The 19,692-nt window shown below is 36.8% G+C and overlaps 1 protein-coding gene across 1 annotated transcript; it reads left to right on the forward strand.

Annotated features, from left to right (window-relative positions):
- The first annotated feature begins 1,556 nt into the window (after window positions 1–1,556).
- Window positions 1,557–16,638, forward strand: LOC310715722 (cystathionine beta-synthase-like). The gene is made up of 15 exons (XM_083522383.1): window positions 1,557–1,874; window positions 5,289–5,524; window positions 6,448–6,554; window positions 6,653–6,787; window positions 6,894–6,973; window positions 7,057–7,261; window positions 7,405–7,496; window positions 7,883–8,008; window positions 10,334–10,418; window positions 10,567–10,672; window positions 11,368–11,445; window positions 11,609–11,743; window positions 12,750–12,858; window positions 12,949–13,033; window positions 16,109–16,638. The coding sequence occupies exons 2-15, from the start codon at window positions 5,295–5,297 to the stop codon at window positions 16,234–16,236; spliced, it is 1,701 nt and encodes a 566-aa protein (XP_083378509.1). The 5' UTR covers window positions 1,557–1,874; window positions 5,289–5,294; the 3' UTR covers window positions 16,237–16,638.
- Window positions 16,639–19,692: the final 3,054 nt, after the last annotated feature.

A 19,692-nucleotide genomic window follows, 5' to 3' on the forward strand; every position in this document is an offset into this window, starting at 1 on the left:
CTGGAAATTAAAACTGTTTGTCAGTCAAAACTTTAAATGGGTTTTATATGTTGGGATTAAGGATTGTTCTTTCACTTGCTTGGTTTAGTAACTACAGAAGAGACCTTTTGTGGTGTGGATACAACAAGGAGAAACAGATTTGATTTAGTACACATTTGGGTGGGAAATAATTAGATATATGATAAATTGCACTAAAAATACACCAATCCGGCATAAGATTTTGACCACCTGCTTAATATTGTGTTGGGCACCCTTTTGCTGCCAAAACAGTCCTGACCCGTCAAGCATTAACAGCATTAACTTCTTTAGCAATTTGAGCTACTGTAGCTCGTCTGTTAGATCGGACCACATGGGCCAGCTTTCGCTTCCCATGGGCATCAATGAACCGTGGCCACCCATGACCCTGTTGCTGGTTCACCACTGTTCGTTCACGCCACAATCCAACACCACACGAGCTGCAGTTTTGGAGATGCTCTGACCCAGTCGTCTAGCCATCACAAATTTTCACATCAACTTTGAGGACAAAATGTTCTTACTTGCTGCCTAATATATTTCACCCATTAACAGGTGCCATGATATCAGTGTTATTCACTAAACCGGTCCTAATGTTACAATGTCATAATATGCCAGATCTCTGTATGCTATATATAAACACAAACTTTGTTTTATTATCCCAAGATTGGCTGAAGTGTAATGGCATACCTTTATGAAACACAATCCCAATTTTTAACATGAAAGTTACTTAGTTTTGTTGAGCTTTGCAAATTAAATAATGTTGCTCCATTGCTAAAATGAGAACTGTCTCCCAATAAATATATCCTGCCAGTAGCAACACTGTGGTCTGAAAATGATTAACGATTAACAGCAAACTGGTGTTTCTATAAATGATTGTGGAGGGAATGTTGTATATAGATGTGCTACATTAAATAAATGTCTACACTTTATAGCAAAATGTTTTAAGAACACCTGAATGTAACGTGTATCTGAAACATCCCTTGTTTTAGATTTTGTCCATCATTGTTGTTATAATAACGTCCACTCATCTGGAAAGGCTTTTTTTTTTTACTACAGTGGGGCCGAGTGCACGGTGGAATCAGCATCCCAGTTAATTTCAAAGGTGTTTAGTGGGGTTGAGATCAGCGCTCTATCCAGGACAATCAAGTTTTTGCATTTCCAATCCAGCAAAAGACGTCTTCATTGAGGTCACTTTGTCCACACAGACATGCTGGAACAAGTTCGATTCTCTTAATTCCGAAGAGGGGGAGTTGTAATGCTCCAAAAATATTTAAAGACATTCAACTCAATCGTGTTCATGGCAGCAGTTTGCAGAAGGATTAAGGTATATGGAACTGATGGGCATGTGTCCACAAACTTTTGGCCATATAGGGTACAGTATGTGGTAGGGAAGTTCCTAAAACATCAATCTAATATTAAAAAGCTTACAAATACATCTTTCACACACTGTTGGTTAATACCCTGTGTACTGAATGTGGCTCTATGTTGAGCTATAGCTCCACGACTGATTTCATCATGTGGGCGTGGCCTCATTGTAATTTATACACGCCTTTCTTTAGACCAATGAGAGCGCGGCTAGATTGTCGCTAAAAAAGCGGTCAAAATGCTTCGCAAATTCGGGATCTGAATACGATTTTAAATAGGTGGTAAAAACGGTCATTTATTACAAGTAGTTTTGAGGTCAAATTAATAAGATAGCCATAACAAATAGGGAAATTGGTTTCCTGCTGCAGCGTGACGTCATCGTCCAGCCCCCTTCTCTTTAAATGTGAATACTCCTGTGTAGTCTGTTCATTCTGTTGAGATCAGAGTCAGTGTGTCTTTTTGTTGATCAATATCGCTGATATCCGTCTGTAAAGGTAAACCAGCTTTTTTTATATGCTATTCATTTAGGAAAATTATATTTTATATTATGTATATAATTACTAATGGTTTTTATGGCTGATATCTGATTGCATACACTATTGAACAATGCTTCATACTCTAATGCTTTTTTAGTAGTATTATATACAGTTTTATATTGATATACAGTATGGCAGTGTGCGTTTTATTTATACATCTGGTATGTTGGTGAGACCTATTAGTAAGAGCCTGATGAAAAATCACGCTGTGGTGACTCCAGAGTTTCATCATCTCATGATGGCATTGGAAGGACATTTACTGCACGTGTATGCAGTCACTGAGCTGCTCTCGGTATATTTCGGGAAGTTATTTTATTAGCATGAATTAGTTAAATTGCTTAATTAGTTAAATTTAGTATTCACCGATTTCAACATTCTCGTTGTTTCCTGAAACGCACATGGCGAATTTTCCTTGATTCCCGGGTCCTAAAGCCCTCCCTGTTTAGCTCAAGTGGGAAGTGTTACTCCTGCAGTATGTTAATATCATGGTGGATTGTGTACTGTGTGAAAAAACTAAATGAAACAAGCTGTCTGTAGTGGTGTTTGTTTTTGGGTGTAGGTCTGCCATTTGCTTCGAATGATTGATTGATTGATTTGCCGAATATTTTAAATTGTAACTAGTATTTTGAACATCCACTCTGAAGGAGATTAGGAAATAATTGAGAGACATATACTGGTGTTGAATGTTTAACTCAAAATAAACAACAATTGATGCTCCAAAGTCTTATTTCACCAAAAGCTGGCATGGTTTGTTCTGGTAAATATTTACACCCTGTTACAAGCCTGTTTGAGTGACCACATAATCTAGGTGGAGCAGAATCATGGTCTGAAAACACTCTAAAGCACTGCTTTACTATTGTAAGAGATGCATACTGGTTGATTAATGGGCAAGACTGGAGCTATGGGTCAACGTGGTTAAAGGACATTGACTGGAACTCACACACACACCTTGTCATTACATATTGGCTCTTGGGAGCACATAATTTAGACAAATTATGTTTTAACTACAAACTGAATCGAAGTGGAGATCTTTGATTGGGAACAAGCAGGTTAAGGAAATATTTAGCTAAAATATGACGCAGTTTGCAAGATCCACTCAAGGAGGCCTTTTCTCACACACATTCAGCACTGCTCTCACCAGTTTGTTCCTTTTAACCCCAATGAATGCATCTATTTGTCTATGAATTTAATTATTAACAATTAAATATATGCGTACGTATATATTTAATATGTATATAAAGTATACGTAATCTATTACAAATAACACTAGCACACCTCCTCGTGTAAAACTAACTGCTAACTACCTTTCCGTCACCTGTAAGCAAAATTCAAGTTCAAAATAATTAATGAATTTCATTTCTGCTCCTGTTTAGACGTCTGCACAAGTTCAAAAGCAGATCGTGTCTGATCCATTGGAATAAAACAAATATCTACTTGTCCCTACTGACTGAGGCTAAAATTCAACCTGTTATTGGGTGTCGTTAAGACTGTAGTCCTATAAACTAATTAAACTAAAAACGATAAACTAATACAGTATAAAATGTAATTAAAATTTTCATGTATTTCAGTAGAGATCTTGTGATAAAAGACATAATTAGCAATTACAACAAATTGGTTAATTCCCTTTATTTGTAATGTATGCAGTTAAACTAGATGTGTTGTAGAACTTCAGAATCTTGGCTTGTACTTATCACAGCTGGGGCATCCAACAGTCTGTGTATTTGCTTTGGGTCGCTGGCAAGGTCAGTCGTGACGCAGTGGTAAATCTACATTTTGAACTTTTAAAGTCCTCTGGGGGTTTTTTTAAAGACACTGCGTTAGGTAAGGATTTTATGCCATATTACACTATCCATGAACATAAATGCCTCTCATTTCATTAGCTATAGGAAGGTTGTGTCTTTAATTTCATTCCCTTTTCAATGTCTGTTCCTGTGCAGTATTGAGTTGCAGATACCAAGAAGTGCTCAAGATGATTACTTAGTAATGGTAGGCAAAAATAGCACTAGCTGTGCCTTAAAGGAAATTTAATGCATTTATGATTTACAACGTGATATTTTCTTTTTTCCTGTGAGGAATTAGCAATTGGTTCCCATGCCGAAGTCGCAGGGGAACTTACTGATTTTGTAAAAACGTTTTATATTTGTGTCGGGTCCATTATAACATTAGTTATATTAATATCAGTTTTTGTTTTAACTCGTAAATAAAAGATAATTTTCAGGAACATTTAATGCTGCATGTTGAAGCAAATAGCAGAAAAGATGTATAGAGGAAACAATGAATTCTAAGTTACTGAAAACAGTGTAGTATGCACATGTGGCAGTTAAACTGAGTTAAAACTTTGTAATAACGCTGCCATGCCACAAACCTAAATAATTATACTTGTCCAGATATAAATTTTCATACTTTAGGGCAGAGCTGCGTTCTTATTGTCCTACTCGGTCTTAAAATGAGCATTGGTGTGTGTTATATCTAAGGAGACGAGGCATGCTAAGCAGTGTAATGTGTTTTTTTCAAAGCTGTATAAACAGCTGCTGTGTGTTTCTCATGGGCTGTTACTTATGGTTCACTTCCATATGGTTGCATGCATTGTTGCACTGCGTTAACAATCCAATAAAGGATTTCAGAAATGAACTTTATACGATGATATCAACTGTGCACAGTATTATCATTGATGCTTTAATTTATCCCTAAGTGCTCGATTTTACTTTTGAAAGTAATTGTTTAGGTAGACACAGATGTGCTGACCTTGCCTTGTCAGTTCAGGTCAAGGTAGTCAAGTGTGAAGTGTTTTCTCAGACCTGAGCGCAGCGTATTTAGTTTGCACAGCTGTAACAGTGTGCTTAATTCAGATGATTTCCATTCAGTCAGTTTCCATCCATTATATCTGACCCAGGCTGAACAAGGATTAACTCGTTTCAGCAGTCACTGATCATTTCTAGGTCTGTGAATTTGTGCTAGGACATATGGTTATCTGAAAAATAACAGTTTCAGTATTCAATTAGATTTTATTGATTATCTGGTCTGGGGATATTATACACAACAATATTCATGGAAAAGAGAGAAAAATTACACATTTTAAAGATAAACCTGGATGCATAAATAAACATACTGTGAATTAAAATTGGGTAAAAGATGTGATGTAATTTTCCTGGTATTCTTAGTAAAGCTGTTATACAGTATAGCAAGGGGTTGAGTTTTCCCTCCCTTTTTTCCCCCAAGCCTCCTGGCAGTTTTATATCTTAGGCCAGAGGGATTAATGTAATTAGTAATAAAAGACTGTCTCCAAACTACATTTGTACATAAAGTTTTTATTTATTTGTAGCATGTTTCATTCAGTTGGTTTAAAAGAACTGTTCTTTTTATCTTTTGCAGGGAATTATGCCTTCAGTGCCTTCCACTAAAGAGAATGATCTTTCCAAACCGGTCTGCCCCTTTGCTGGCAAAATGACCAACAGCAACACCAGCGTTAATGATGGACCCTTCCAGAAAAAGGGGAACGAAAACACCGAGATTGATATCGAGAAATGGATCCGTCCTGACCTTCCTAGCAAGTGCACATGGAGCCTGGGAGCAGCTCCCACTGATTCCCCACACACACATACACTTGGGTAAGCATTATTCAGATCACCTCAGTTCAGTAGCGGAAGGTTTTCGGTTTGTAAGAAAGTGGTTGGATAACTTTGATGGGATTTGCACTGCAAAGGTTCTAGATGTAAATGCTATAAAAAAATATTCTCTGGTAAATTTGATTTGTGTTAATAAATTAATTATGATTGCTTTGTTTGGGAACAGTTCATGCACCAAGTACCAATCATTCCTAAATGTTGTAAACGAAAAATTAGCAAAGATAATATGGTACCAGAAAATGCAGGCTGATAATGGAAGCACAATATTCTATGTAAACTTTCTTCATTTCACAATGCACTATATACTACCACTAATAATTTTTAGATTAATGGAAAGCAGCAGGAACAGCATTTCCACAGAAAACAACTACCAGAACCCGCACATGGATGTGTGTACAAGATGTATAGATAAAATACTGTATAATGCAATGTACTGCTCATTTAAAACAAGTATTTTCTTGTCTCGTCTAGGAAAACTTCAATGCAGACCTGAAATGAGAGAACCATGTGTTTATTGAACATTTTGTGATATTACACTTTTTAAAAACTAGTTTTAGAAATTGCAGGTCATGCCTCTAAAGTTCTTTTAGTTTTCCTTTTACCATTTCCATTTATGATGTTTGTCAAGCCTGTTGCACCAGAAAGAGCAAGCTGCTAATGTTTTTCCTTTGTGATTCAGCTAATGAAATAACTTGAGCTTCCGCATGTTTTAACCTGCCAGACATTCAGTTTGAAAACTATTTCTCAGCCTGCAATAGTATATGCAGTATATTATAGTTTTTGTTTGGCCCCACACAAGTAAAGTATTACTTCTTGTTCTCAAGTAACTAATACATTTAGTGAGAGCCATAGTATGCTCTCACTGAATTACATATTTATTTATTTGTTTATTTTACCATTCAAAGGACAATAGTTCCGAGCATTTTACCCGACATCCTTGGTAAAATTGGGGACACACCGATGGTACGCATTAACAAAATCAACAAAACCTACGGACTCAAGTGTGAGCTGTGTGAGTAGGAAGTCAAGACTACTTTCTTTGTAAATTGGCACATTGCCATATTCAATTAGTTCAGCAGTTTTAGACTGTGTGCTTCTGTGTTCATGTAGTGGCAAAATGCGAGTTCTTTAATGCTGGTGGCAGTGTTAAAGACCGGATCAGTCTGCGGATGGTCGAGGATGCAGAGAGAGCAGGCATCCTAAATCCTGGAGATACAATTATAGAGCCTACTTCTGGAAATACTGGTAATCTGTGCATGTGCATGAGTGTGTGATTAGTGCTGAAATCGGATAATGCAGTTATTATTTATTATTTTGGTAGTTTGACTTGTGTACCCCATGTCTCTGACAGGTATTGGCCTTGCTCTAGCTGCTGCTGTGAAGGGCTACCGCTGCATCATCGTCATGCCTGAGAAAATGAGTATGGAAAAGGTATGACCATCTACAGAAGTGCAAGGGTTGATTTGCAGTGTATTAACAGACAGTAGATTAGAAACTAAACATTTTGTGTTTAGGTGGACGTGTTGAGAGCTCTGGGTGCGGAGATAGTCCGCACACCCACCAGCGCCCGTTTTGATTCACCAGAGTCCCATGTGGGTGTGGCTTGGCGCCTAAAGAACGAAATCCCAAATTCCCACATCCTGGACCAGTACCGCAATCCCAGCAACCCCCTGGCTCACTACGACACCACTGCTGAGGAAATCTTAAAGCAGTGTGACGGTTGGTGTCAACTTCCAAAACCAAGCCATTGCGTTTTTATTTGTTAAAGAAATATATTTTTTTCCAACTGTTTACAGTGTTATTAACTTAAATGGCGAATACGTTGTGTAAAATGTACATCGACGATCTCTTTCTTTACATAGGAAAAGTGGATATGCTCGTAGCAGGAGCTGGCACTGGAGGCACCATTACTGGTGTAGCCCGCAAGCTGAAGGAGAAATGCCCCAACATTAAGGTGAATTTTAACACATTTAGTTTGAGGGCCCCAGATTGTGTATTTTTTTTTTTTCAATTAACTAGTTAAAGGTTTCTTAGTAAGCTGTGTTGGAGGGAAAAAAAGGCTATTGTGGTGAGAGGTTGGTGACCTTACTGCTGTAACTGATAACATGAAATTTCTCCAAACGTTAAAACACCCATCAGGTTGCATCATACCATCTTGTCATGCTGACTATAAGTTTGCATACATGGGCATTTCCACTAATAAAAAGCAAAATTCATATTCTGTAGCTATAAAAACTAAGGAATACAGCCTTTCAACCAAAGTAGTCTAACAATAAATAAAAAAAGTGACTGGATTTTTTTTTTAAATGGATAAAGACAAGAAAGGCTCTGTTTTGTCAGATTATTGGTGTGGACCCAGAAGGATCCATTCTGGCTGAACCAGAGGAGCTAAACCAGAGTGATAAGACACAGTACGAGGTGGAGGGCATTGGATACGACTTCATTCCTACTGTGCTTGACAGATCTGTGAGTAAATGCTTGCATAAACACACACAAACACACCCATATGTAAACACACACCCACTTTTAAAAATAGCTCTTCTAGATAACGATCCCAAATGGTATGGTGACTTTGCAAAACATGGTGGGAAGTATGGATATAGTTTTAACAAATAAAGAAATACATTTCTAAATAAATAATTTTTTTTAGAAATATTAACGGTTCTTCAATTGCTCCAAATCAAGTTTTCAAGTACAATAATTTCCAGACTATAAAGCGCACACAAATATAAGCCGCACCCACCGAATTCGACAAAGATTTTTATTTTGAACATAAATAAGCCGCACCTGTCTACACTGAAACTAAAGAGCTTTACACAGGCTTTATTGAAAGACAGTGTCTGTTACACGGTGTAATGGGTGAAATATGTTGTGGCTCATTTAAGAGCAGAGCGAGATTTTGGGTATAGCCTGCCGCCGCAGGTATTACTGCATGTGTGTAAGACCGAGGAATATGTCCTTATTATTTTCTGATGCTCATTTTTAAGTTTCCCATAACCCGTAACGCTGTTGCCAAGAAAAATAAAAAAGGACGAGTTTTGGAAACCTGTCTGTGCTTATATGATTTCATTTGCAACTGGAGTTAGCGAGCTCTCCCTTCACCCAGACTCGCTTACAACGGCTTGTATCTAAACAGTAGCCTACCAAGAAAATCATTGTTCACTGTCTTCCTCCTTCCTTCCACAACTATTTCTCTCGAGAGTTTATCTTTTGTCATCGTCGTGCGTTTAAAAAAAAATAAAAATTTTCCTCCCAATGCCCTGCAGCTTAGAACACAGGTGAGGTGCGTTTTTTTTCGTTTGGAAATTTCATTGGTCTAATGTTATGTCGCTCAGTTTTTTGGCTTGAAGCTTGTGAAACCGGGGTTCAAAACGTGGGAAAAAAGTAGCGGCTTATAGTCCAGAAAATAGGGTATCTTTGATATCTGTACTCTATCACAATATTTAGATTTTGGGAACCTTTTGGTTTAGTGCATTTTAGTGTGAAATATGTAGTGGAGTAAATACACATGAATACATTTTGTATGTAAAATGATTTCACATTGTAAAACCATAACCTTTTTGTTTCTCATGAAAGTTTGTTTGGATTAAGGGTCCTCATTGTGACCCAAACAAGAAAAACCTCCTGCTTTTACTTAAGTACAGGATGTTTTTGTTGAACATCCCATATGTTATTTAATCCCTTTGCTAGACTGTGGGTTCAAACCTGGTTGGTTTCTTGTCAAATATGTCCTTATGATTTTGAAAAATATATAATGTTATTTTATTAATTTCTCTGGCAGTTAAAGACCAGATCCTTCAAACATGCAGAATAATATGTACTTGTGTTTTTATATTGTTCTTTTGTTTGGTCATTTGTTGACTTATTGTAGTCACCTATTTTGAGTTAGTATTTGATTTCTACTGGAGTGTCTTTTATATGCTCTGCATTAAGTTCTGTTTCATTGAAAATCGCAGGTTTAATTATTACTACCGTATTTTTCGGACCATAAGCAGCTACTTTTTTCCCACGTTTTGAACCCCGCTGCTTAAACAACGAAGCGGCTAATTTATGAATTTTTCCTGGGTTTTTCCCGGTTTCACAAACTTTAAGCCAAAAACTGAGCGACATAACATTAGACCAGTGAAATTTCCAAATATAAAAAAAAAGCACCTCAACTGTGTTCTGAGCTGCACGGCATCGGCAGAAAAAAAGTTTTTTTTTAAACGCACGACGATGCCAAAAGATAAACTCCCGAGAGAAATAGTTGTAAAAGGAAGGAGGAAGACAGTGAACAATGACTTTCTTGGTAGGCTACTGTTTAGATACAAGCCGTTGTAACGCGTTGAGTCTGGGTGAAGGGAGAGCTCGCTAACTCCAGTTGCTACAGAAATCATATAAGCACAGACAGGTTTCCAAAACTCGTGCTTTTTTTTATTTTTCTTGGCAACAGTGTCAAAGAAACTTAGAAATGAGCATCAGAAAATAGTAAGGACATAATCCTCAGTCTTGAACACACGCAGTAATACTGGAAACATGCAGTGGCCGGCTATTCCCAAAATACCGCTATGCTCCTAAAGGAAGCGCAACATATTTCACCCGTTACACTGTGTGTAACGTGTCTTTTGTTAAAGCATTAGTGTAGACACCTGCGGCTTATTTATGTTAAAAATAAAAATATTTGTCAAATTCAGTGAGGCTTATATATGGGTGCGCTTTATAGTCCGGAAATTACAGTAATTCTATAGGATTCAAGTGAAGATTACTGAATAGCAATTTTTAACCCTGTGCCTGTGTGTGTTTTTTCGAAAGGTGGTGGACAGCTGGTACAAATCCAATGATGAGGAGTCATTTGCAATGGCTCGTATGCTCATAAGAGACGAGGGCCTGCTTTGCGGTACAGTACACACTGAATTGTTTCCCTGAAAAAGTAGACTCTTGATTCCTTTTTTTATTTATTTTTTCCCCAGATAAATAACACACAGTGAAAATCAACTGAGCCTCAATCTTTCCCGTTATTCAGTTATTCATACCTATGTCTTTAGGTGGCAGTTCAGGCACAGCCATGGCAGCAGCAGTGAAGGTGGCCAAAGAACTGAAAGAAGGGCAGCGCTGTGTGGTCATTCTTCCTGACTCTATTCGCAACTACATGTAAGTAGAGAAATTCTAGGTTGTCTCAGAGAAAATGGGGGATGATTCAGGATTATTATTTGAGAAAGATTAACGATAAAGGGACAAAAGACATGGAGAAAAAAAATATATAAAAGCAAAAATGCGGATCACTTTTTTTTTTTTTTTTTTTACTATTTTTGCAATTATATAAATATGTATGTATACGTGTGTGTGTGTGTGTGTGTGTGTGTGTATATAATTTTTTTTTTTCTTTCAGGAAATTTAGACAATAAGCACCAAAACCTTTTATGTGTGGTTCATGTCTTTTGTCCCTTTTATCCTTAATCTTTCTCAAATAATAATCTGGTGGGATTATTATTATTATTATTTTTTTGCATATAGAAAGGATTAACCCAATCACGATTAAAGTTCTACCTTCTTAGGTAAAACCATCAAAAAAATTCCCCAATCGAAAAATATTTATTTATTTTAACATATCTATTTGTATAAATAACTCTAGGATGACATATAACTACACTGTTTCCAAGAAGTATTATATTCTGGAGGACTTATTTGGTTTGAATTTGATGGTGGTTTGTAAATATAAAAAGATCTTATTGATGAGTTGCCATAGTTACTTTTGCTTTAGTTATTTTTATTTTGCGTGGTTACTTTTGCTGTTTTGTGCATGTGTACCTTGTTGTTTTAAAATAATCTTTTTTTTTTTCATTTAGGTCCAAGTTCCTAAGTGACAACTGGATGTTTCAAAAGGGATTCCTCACTGCAGAAGACTTCATGGTTAGGAAGCCCTGGTAAGCACTGCATGCTTTATAGTGTTACACATAATTGATATCAGTTATTGTATTGATGTTATGTGCATTAAGTAACTTTAGAAAATTGCAGATGAAGCTATTAAACAAAAAGCACTTCAAACAAGGATTTCTCTCTCTCTCTTGCTTTCTCTCCATCTCTCAGGTGGTGGAATCTCAGATTACAGAGTTTAAACCTTTCAGCTCCTCTCACTGTGTTGCCCACAGTCAGCTGTCAAAAAACCATCAAGGTTTTGAAAGAAAAGGCATTTGACCAAGCACCAGTTGTAGATGAGGCTGGGTGGGTGTCTTACTCGCACACATATACACATTAATGCCAGGGGTGCAGAATGTTATGTTGAACACTGAATTTAAATGGTAATTACTTAACATGTCATTCAAACAATATGACATACAGATATGTGTATGTGTGTGTGTGTGTGTGTATGTGTGTGTGTGTGTGTGTGATAAAACAAATTACTGTTTAAATGACGTTTTTCAAATCTTAAGTAATTAAGTAAATTATTACTGTTCAAGTTTTTAATACTCTAATCAGCATGAGCATTTATATATATATACACTGTATAATGTGTGTATGTATGTATGCAAATTTACATTTATTAGTAGTAAAACAATACTCAATATAGATCATGAAGACCAAATATACTTTTAAATGTTTTAAAGTAATTATGGTGCTTTACATTTACGTAAATCATCGGGACACCAAACAAAACTTTTCCTATGTTTTCACACGGACGTTTTAATTGCCGGATGTGTACATCATGGCAGATTTTGGTGATTTGAGACTTGATGCATAAGTAAAACAAATGTTTAGTGATTAAAAATTATTTTCTGGTCTAGTAATAAAAGGATGTCATAAATAAATGTGTATTGCTTTAAAAGTTGTAATTTTGCCTTTTAACTTCATTTTTTTAATGTATAAAATTACAGTAATCCCGTGCTTTACCGCGGTTTGAATCTCATGCCCCCAGTTTAGCACGGAATTGCATTTGCCAGTCATTAGATTCGCTGATTTTCCCAGTTTCTCGCTGATTGCACGATAGACCAAAAAACTTATAGGGAAAAAATTTTATGTTGCAATAATGACATTCATTAATATTAAATTAAGAAAACTGTTAATACAGTACTGTATACCTAAAATAGCATTTTTTGGGGTGCCATAAACGGTGGTGTGTGTGTAATATATAGATATAGATATCACGCACACTATTTAAACTACTACCGAGTCACTAAATATAAATTACTTTTAAAAATGACTGACCCGTTTTTCCTCTCTGGTGTATTAGGGTTATTCTTGGTATGGTCACGCTGGGGAACATGTTGGCCTCTCTGCTGGCTGGCAAGATCAAACCATCTGATCCTGTCAGCAAAGTGATCTACAAACAGTTCAAACAGGTTTATTATAATTTCTTTATTAGCCTTGTACTGGCCAGTGTTATGCTAGGCAAATAGCTGAATTACTAACATGAAGTCTCCTGTTCCCAGATTTGTCTAACCGATAACCTTGGAAAACTTTCTCGCATCCTGGAGACTGATCACTTTGCCCTGGTGGTGCACGAGCAGATTCAGTGTAAGTGCTCAGTATTTAAAAACATTATGGCCTCTCATTTCTACCCCATACTCGGTATAAAAAAAGAAAAACATTCCCCATATTGGGACATTCAAGAGTTAAAATAGTGTACTGCTTGTGTCTTGCAAAACATACTGTTGGAAAATTTATTGTCACCCACTCCCACATAGCAAAATTGGTTTGGCCCAGAGATGGGCCACACATCCGACTTTCACTTGCCCCAATACAGCAATGAACTACGGTTCATGACTGAACCATTTCTGGTTGCTAGAACTCAGGCCACATATGGCCCGTGGCATAACCATATCTCAGCCAAATTTATAACTATATCTGGCCTGATTCTGCTCCTATGTAGGAACTAACAAATGGGTTTCATATGTCACCCTCAACAAAACCTTTAATCTAGCCACTTTATACACACCCTTGACCCAGATGAAAAATACTTTGATTTCCTTTTCTGTGGCTGCAGACGTCAAGTGGTTATGCCACACAGCTGCTGAAACATACATGTAACATTCTGACGATGTTTACTCATACTCACTCTACAATCCAAAAAAGCAATGTCAAACTAAATGTATATAAAAAAAATGTGGTTTGGTCACTTTGCTTTAGAGTTGAAAAGTTCATGACGGTTTGTGAAGTGCAACCTCAAGAGTGCATTAGTGTTCGCCCACTTCTGCAACAGTACTGGTTCCAATAGTAGTTTTCTCATTAGATACATTTTTTTAAAATCTTAGTTAAATTTTTTAAACCATTAACCAAGCCAACAAGCTAAATCACAAGATTACACACTAAATTACACAACAAAATATCTTTAAAAATAGAACAAAAAGAAAAAAGTGTGTGACACTACAGTGAGGTTAAAACTGCAAACCCATGAACCATTGTTTTTCTAGATTCGACCTGATTGGTAAATTTATTTAATTATTTTTTTATTTGCCATAATTGTACATTTACAAAGATAAGAAATGTGTAAAAATTGGCCTTGTCATATGGATGAAAAGGTTTAGAAAAAATCTGAAGTTTATTATTGATTTATTAAGGGGTTTATAATTAAATTACTATTATTCATACTGAAAATTATTAGTTTGATTAAACCTTGTTGAGCAAACCGGAATAGGAGAAACCGCTGTGTGTTTTAAAAATATGATCACTTTATCTGAAATTACTTCTTAACTGTGTGATGAGACTTGACACTCATATGTGGCCTACAGTTCTACATTTTACATCTGTGTAAAATAATACACTTAACAACTGGCCCATATCTTATTTGTTGTCTTAAAGACTGTTCCATCTCCACCATAAAGGGGCCATGTTCGGTTCACATGCCGTATGCCAGTGCCGACTGAATGCCAGCTGTGCCAGCTTCATGACAAATCAGGGCCTACCTGGACTGTCTAAGCCATTGTGACACCAATTTGTTTGACACTAGTGCCAGTTTTTGGCCATGTATAAAATTAATGTGTCAGCTCTGGATATACACTATATTGCCAAAAGTATTGGGTCACCTGACTTTTCCTGATGCATGTGGTTCTTTTCCAAACTGTTACCACAAAGCTGGAGGCGTCTTTAGAGGCGCTATAATAAAATTATGCATTTACTTGAACTTGGAAACCCAAACCTGTTCCAGCATGGCAATGCCCCTGTGCACAAAGTTGGCTTCATGCAGATATGGTTTACATGCATTGGAGAGGAAGATCTTGAGTGGTCTTCTATAGAGCTCTGATCTCATCTTTACTGAACACCTTTGGGATGTATTGGAATGCTGCCTGCATTCCAGGCCTCCTCACCTATTTCAGTAACTGCCTTTTGTAACACCCTTGTGGCTGAGGGAACACATATATACATCAGCTTTCCAGAAGAGTGAAGGGAATTATAAGAGCAAATTGGGACTAAATGTGGAATGCAATGCTCTAAAATCATATACCATTTTGATGACCAGGTGACCCAAAACCTTTGGCAATATAGTGTACCATTCAAACCAAATGAGCACGGTCATTTTATCTGCCTAATATTTGGCATTTGTAATCCCTACATGTAACATGTTCTGATATGACTGAATGATCACATAATGTGCTTTAGAAAAATGTTTTCAATCTAAAATACCTAACCATCTAGAATTTTGTATTGTCAGTTAAACCCACACCAGAATGTATAGATTCCAATTGTAAAATCAAAGTCAAAATAAGTCTTTTGCTGGCTGTGGTACATAAAGCCAACACCTCATAAATTGAATCAAAATCCATGACCTGATTAAAACAAACTAGATGGAAACTTGTGCATTGTTTTTGACTTCTGAACAAATAAACAGTGGTACAATGCACATTTCAAAATACACATTAATGTCTTAGTTGAGCAAGTGCACCGTCACATTCAGACACTAATTTTGATCAGCAGTTGCTAGTAATGTAGCTCTTGGTTGAGTAGGATGACCTGAATAATGAAAGACTCCAAAGTTAATTAAGTTTGAGGTGACTACATTTAATTGATGCTTTTTAGAGTAAAAGGGACGTTGAAGTTTAAATATAATTATCAACACCGTCATTCAGCAGAGAGTATTTCTGCTATAAGTCAAGCCTAACAACAAATCCAAGACCTGAAACTAACTCACAATTCTGGGAACTAAAACAAAATAGGCACATAAGATATTTTGTAAAATAGCAACATTTTAAATTAGAGTGAATGAGGGCTTTATAAAGATGAATATTTGTTTAATTACTGATGTATGGATAGTGTTAGTGTTAGTTCTCACTCTCCAGCGTTCTGTATTGTTGAAAGATTTATGATCAAACTCTTGATTTCACCCAAATGAGGATGGGTTCCCCTCTGGAGTCTGGTTCCTCTCAAGGAAAATGCACAGCATTCACCTTAACTGTTGATTTCTGTAAAGCTGCTTTGAGACAATGTCTTTTGTGAAAAGTGCTATAGAAATAAACTTGACTTGACTTGACTTGGGGCTTTGATGATCATGCTACGCTCCTATTTTTGCCTGTCTTTTTGGGTAATGTGTTTATTTAAATATACAAAGTCCATGTTTCCTTATCTCTTAAAAAAAATTATGGCCTTTTCTTTCAGATTTAACAGACGGGTCCACAGTAATGAAGCACATGGTATTTGGAGTTGTGACAGCCATTGACCTGCTTAACTTTGTTACGGCTCGTGAGAAACGTGAGCGATCCATATCAGAATGCAGTGAGAACTGAGCGTCATCTCAAAGTTCTGGGGCATTAGTGAAAAATTGTTGATGTTCAAACAGTTGTAGATTTTGCTTCTTTTGTAATTTGATGGTTTTGATCTGTCCAAAAGATATAAAAGAACTGAGAAAATGAGCAAAGGCAGACTAAATTGCAAATTATTTGCTCACATATAAAATAAAATCTCCAAGTAGGACATTTAGGTAAAATAATTTGAATACATTGTCCTAAATCCTTTTTTGTTTTGAAAGATTGTCTTTCACTTGTGTGTTATGTTGCATTTTATTGTCATGAATTTTATCAAATGTTGCTGTTTACAATGCTGTAAAAGAGAATATAAAAACTTGGATAAGTGTTATCATGCGAAATCTTATTTTTTCCCATCTGAATAAATGTCATTTTCCAGATAAATGTTTTTTGTTAAGAATTTTTTTTAAACTGATTACCACTTATGTTTTAGTAATGTTTTTATATTGTTTAAATTGTTTTTTGCTGTCCAGAGTCCAATTATTTGATTGATCCTGCAGCATATTTCAATAGAGATAACTGTAAGTACATTTTATGTGCTAATAAAAGAGCGAGTCATTTTCAGTAAATGTTTTTTATCCCAATCAGGGTTGTGGTGGATCTGGAGTCTGTAACAGGAACTGTGGGTGTGAGGTGGCAATACTCCCAGGATGCCATGTCTTTCCATTAGAGAGCACCATGCACACACTTTTCACACGCTCATTCACACTTAAGTGCACTTGAGCATAGTCAGTACTAGGAATTGGAAAAACTACTGTGCGTGGAAAGATTTCACACACAGAGTAAACCAAGTTTACAATTATTTTTATTTCTGAGGGTTTGGTTTCTAAGTGGATTTATTTAATTATTTTAAATAGTTAGATTTATTAGCGTTTCATCTTTTAAATGAAAATCTAATTTTATTTAACTTGCAAGGTTTCATGTTTGAATATTGAATTTCTTTAGCGTTTGCTAATTCTGTTATTAATTTCAAAGTTCTGTGTTTTTAAGCCCCAGGTTTTTAAAAAATGATTACCATAGAGACTAGTCGTAATCCTTTTGGATGATCAAGCATAGGGTCTATGGATGCAGACTTTTTATTAGCAACAGGGTACAGTTGCCTTCTGCTCACTGTTCAACCCATTGAGGTGAAAAAAATCTATGAGCAATCAAAAGCTGCTGAGCAAGATGAAAATGTGTCCAGGGTTTAAAGGCTAATTACAGTGAGGAAAATAAGTATTTGAACACCCTGCTATTTTGCAAGTTCTCCCACTTAGAAATCATGTAGGGGTCTGAAATTGTCATTGTAGGTGCATGTCTACTGTGAGAGACATAATCTAAAAAAGAAATTCCAGAAATCACAATATATGATTTTTAAACTATTTATTTGTATGATACAGCTGCAAATAAGTATTTGAACACCTGTCTATCAGCTAGAATTCTGACCCTCAAAGACCTGTTAGTCTGCCTTTAAAATGTCCACCTCCACTACATTTATTATCCTAAATTAGATGCACCTGTTTGAGGTCGTTAGCTGCATAAAGACACCTGTCCACCCCATACAATCAGTAAGAATCCAACTACTAACATGGCCAAGACCAAAGAGCTGTCCAAAGACACTAGAGACAAAATTGTACACCTCCACAAGGCTGGAAAGGGCTACGGGGAAATTGCCAAGCAGCTTGGTGAAAAAAGGTCCACTGCTGGAGCAATCATTAGAAAATGGAAGAAGTTAAACATGGCTGTCAATCTCCCTCGGACTGGGGCTCCATGCAAGATATCACCTCGTGGGGTCTCAATGATCCTAAGGAAGGTGAGAATCAGCCCAAAACTACACGGGAGGAGCTGGTCAATGACCTGAAAAGAGCTGGGACCACCGTTTCCAAGGTTACTGTTGGTAATACACTAGGACGTCATGGTTTGAAATCATGCATGGCACGGAAGGTTCCCCTGCTTAAACCAGCACATGTCCAGGCATGTCTTAAGTTTGCCGATGACCATTTGGATGATCCAGAGGAGTCATGGGAGAAAGTCATGTGGTCAGATGAGACCAAAATAGAACTTTTGGGTCATAATTCCACTAAACGTGTTTGGAGGAAGAAGAATGATGAGTACCATCCCAAGAACACCATCCCTACTGTGAAGCATGGGGGTGGTAGCATCATGTTTTGGGGGTGTTTTTCTGCACATGGGACAGGGCGACTGCACTGTATTAAGGAGAGGATGACCGGGGCCATGTATTGGGAGATTTTGGGGGAACAACCGCCTTCCCTCAGTTAGAGCATTGAAGATGGGTCGAGGCTGGGTCTTCCAACATAACAATGATCCGAAGCACACAGCCAGGATAACCAAGGAGTGGCTCTGTAAGAAGCATATCAAAGTTCTGGCGTGGCCTAGCCAGTCTCCAGACCTAAACCCAATAGAGAATCTTTGGAGGAAGCTCAAACTCTGTGTTTCTCAGCAACAGGCCAGAAACCTGACTGATCTAGAGAAGATCTGTGTGGAGGAGTGGGCCAAAATCCCTCCTGCAGTGTGTGCAAACCTGGTGAAAAACTACAGGAAACGTTTGACCTCTGTAATTGCAAACAAAGGCTACTGTACCAAATATTAACATTGACTTTCTCAGGTGTTCAAATACTTATTTGCAGCTGTATCATACAAATAAATAGTTAAAAAATAATACATTGTGATTTCTGGATTTTTTTTTTTAGATTATGTCTCTCACAGTGGACATGCACCTACGATGACAATTTCAGACCCCTCCATGATTTCTAAGTGGTAGAACTTGCAAAATAGCAGGGTGTTCAAATACTTATTTTCCTCACTGTATATCCAGCCTCTGAATGCCCTGATGAAAAACACCCAACCAGTCAATCTGGCTGATGTTTGTTGGAGCCATGGGCTTTGTTTGATAAAAAAAAAAAAAAGACCTCACTGGTGCATTTTGGTTAAGCCTTTACATGGGTGAGGCAACTGTCCCAATGATTACCTAAAGGCTGCCATCAAATCTGGGATCCGGGCAAAAGTTTAGGAAGGTCTATACTTGATTTTTATTATTTTCAACATCGTACATTAATACTGAAGACATCCAAACTATGAAAACATACAGTACATGGAATTATGTAGTAAACAAAAAAGTGTTAAACAAACCTGAATATTCTTAGATTGTCCAAAGTACTTGCATTTAGCTTTAATGACAGCTTGACAACTCATGGCATTCTATATCTATATATCTATATATCTATATATCTATATCTATCTATCTATCTATCTATCTATCTATCTATCTATCTATCTATCTATCTATCTATCTATCTATCTATCTATCTATCTATCTATCTATATATATATAGTATATACCACACACACTTATCCTTCTTTGATGGTAAATGTACTATAGTCAGTCTATCTACTGCCATGCTTTCTCAAGGTGGTAAGAGAATGGAGAAAACTGAAGAA

This window comes from Silurus aristotelis (genome assembly GCF_946808225.1).
Source record: "Silurus aristotelis genome assembly, chromosome: 20".
Classification (NCBI taxonomy): Eukaryota; Metazoa; Chordata; class Actinopteri; order Siluriformes; family Siluridae; genus Silurus; species Silurus aristotelis.

Excerpts from the sequence above, each read along its gene's own strand:
- LOC310715722 (XM_083522383.1), top strand. The coding sequence starts at position 5,295 with ATGCCTTCAGTGCCTTCCACTAAAGAGAATGATCTTTCCAAACCGGTC. Across the intron at positions 8,009-10,333 it reads CTACTGTGCTTGACAGATCT|GTGGTGGACAGCTGGTACAA; the intron begins GTGAGTAAATGC and ends TTTTTTCGAAAG. Across the intron at positions 13,034-16,108 it reads GGTGCACGAGCAGATTCAGT|ATTTAACAGACGGGTCCACA; the intron begins GTAAGTGCTCAG and ends CTTTTCTTTCAG.